This window comes from Sturnus vulgaris, unplaced genomic scaffold (assembly GCF_052056855.1).
Source record: "Sturnus vulgaris isolate bStuVul1 unplaced genomic scaffold, bStuVul1.hap1 Scaffold_180, whole genome shotgun sequence".
In the NCBI taxonomy this organism is placed as follows: Eukaryota; Metazoa; Chordata; class Aves; order Passeriformes; family Sturnidae; genus Sturnus; species Sturnus vulgaris.
The window spans coordinates 3,118,629-3,120,419 of record NW_028276110.1 but is presented as its reverse complement, the minus strand read 5'-3'; the positions used below and the strand labels follow the sequence as shown (position 1 = coordinate 3,120,419).

Here is a 1,791-nt window from a genome sequence, read left to right as displayed (position 1 = left end):
ACAGCTCCCAGTAGGCACAACTGCAGGCAGCAGAGAGCCAGGCCAACTCTTGGTTTCCCTCTCTCTCTTTTGAAATTAGATCCTTCAAAAAGACTACATTATTTCTCAAGAATGTTATAAGTACAATCATCCTGAATTAGAGGGAGGTGTGATTAGTAAAGTTCAGCTCTGTGAGACTAGCAGGACTGACTGCACTGGGGATCAGGGAGCCCTATCTTCCCTCTGGGCTCCTCAGTGTTCAGACTGAGAGCAGTAACTCAGTGAAGTAGTAACTCAGCAGCACAAACAAAGCTCAAAAATAAAAATCCTAAATGAAGTTTCTCCAAAGGATAAGTAGCTTTTAGTGAATTCTATATGTCACATAGGATTGATTCAAAGAGGTTGGTCCCACCTTGTTAATGTTGTGTTTCAACAGTCCACAATGCCCAGAGTGAGGAAACGTCCAACAGCAGCTCCATCAGCCACTTCCTCCTGCTGCCATTGGCAGACACGCGGCAGCTGCAGCTCCTGCACTTCTGCCTCTTCCTGGCCATCTCCCTGGCTGCCCTCCTGGCCAACGGCCTCATCATCAGCGCCGTAGCCTGCGGCCACCACCTGCACACCCCCATGTTCTTCTTCCTGCTCAACCTGGCCCTCAGCGACCTGGGCTGCATCTGCACCACTGTCCCCAAAGCCATGCACAATTCCCTCTGGGACACCAGACACATCTCCTATGCTGGATGTGCTGCTCAGGTGTTTACTTTTACCTTTTTTCTTTCTTCTGAGTTTTCCTTTCTCACCATCATGTGCTACGACCGCTACGTGTCCATCTGCAAACCCCTGCACTACGGGACCCTCCTGGGCAGCAGAGCTTGTGCCCACATGGCAGCAGCTGCCTGGGCCAGTGCCTTTCTCAATGCTCTGCTGCACACAGCCAATACATTTTCCCTGCCCCTGTGCCAGGGCAATGCCCTGGGAGGATTCTTCTGTGAAATCCCCCAGATCCTCAAGCTCTCCTGCTCCAAATCCTACTTCTGGGAACTGGGGCCCACTGCAGTTAATGCTTTTCTATATTTGGGATGTTTTCTTTTCATTCTTTTCTCCTATGTGCAGATCTTCAGGGCTGTGCTGAGGATCCCCTCTGAGCAAGGACGGCACAAAGCCTTTTCCACCTGCCTCCCTCACCTGGCCGTGGTCTTCCTTTTTATCAGCACTGGCTTTTTTGCCTACCTGAAGCCCCCCTCCATCTCCTCCCCATCCCTGGATCTGTCACTGTCATTTCTGTACTCGGCTGTGCCTCCAGTGCTGAATCCCCTCATCTACAGCCTCAGGAACCAGGAGCTCAAGGCTGCACTGTGGAGACTGATTACTGGATGTTTTAAGAAAAAGCAAACTGCTTGCCAATCTCTGCAAATCACTTATAATAATAGTAACCTTTAACAGAATGTGTTCGATTTAGTGGGTGAATTTTCTTTTCTGTCACTTGTTATAGTATTTTATTATATTCCACAAAGGAATGTCATCCTTTGTGCATTATTTCATTTTCTTTCTCCCTCTGTTTTTTGTGGGCCCATATAGCGTGAATGAGGGGCTGCCATCTCAGTTCCTTTAAATGAATTAAAGGATCTCTCTGCCAGCAAAGTTTTCTCCAGAGATTCCCCTTTTGTTCCCTTCTCTGGAGCTGCAGCAGCATTGTCTGTGTGCAGAGCTGGGGCAGATCAGTGCTGGCACAGCAGCTGTGCCCAGCAGCAGCTCTTGGTGTTGCCAGTGCTGCTCCCATGCCACTGCCCCACTGCCCTCCTGGCCCACGTG

The 1,791-nt window shown here is 49.7% G+C and overlaps 1 protein-coding gene across 1 annotated transcript; it reads left to right on the top strand.

The window, feature by feature from the left end:
* Window positions 1–421: 421 nt before the first annotated feature.
* On the top strand, window positions 422–1,419 carry LOC148218563 (olfactory receptor 14J1-like). The gene is made up of 2 exons (XM_088157823.1): window positions 422–430; window positions 766–1,419. Exons 1-2 carry the CDS (start codon window positions 422–424, stop codon window positions 1,417–1,419), a joined length of 663 nt encoding a protein of 220 aa, XP_088013949.1.
* Window positions 1,420–1,791: the final 372 nt, after the last annotated feature.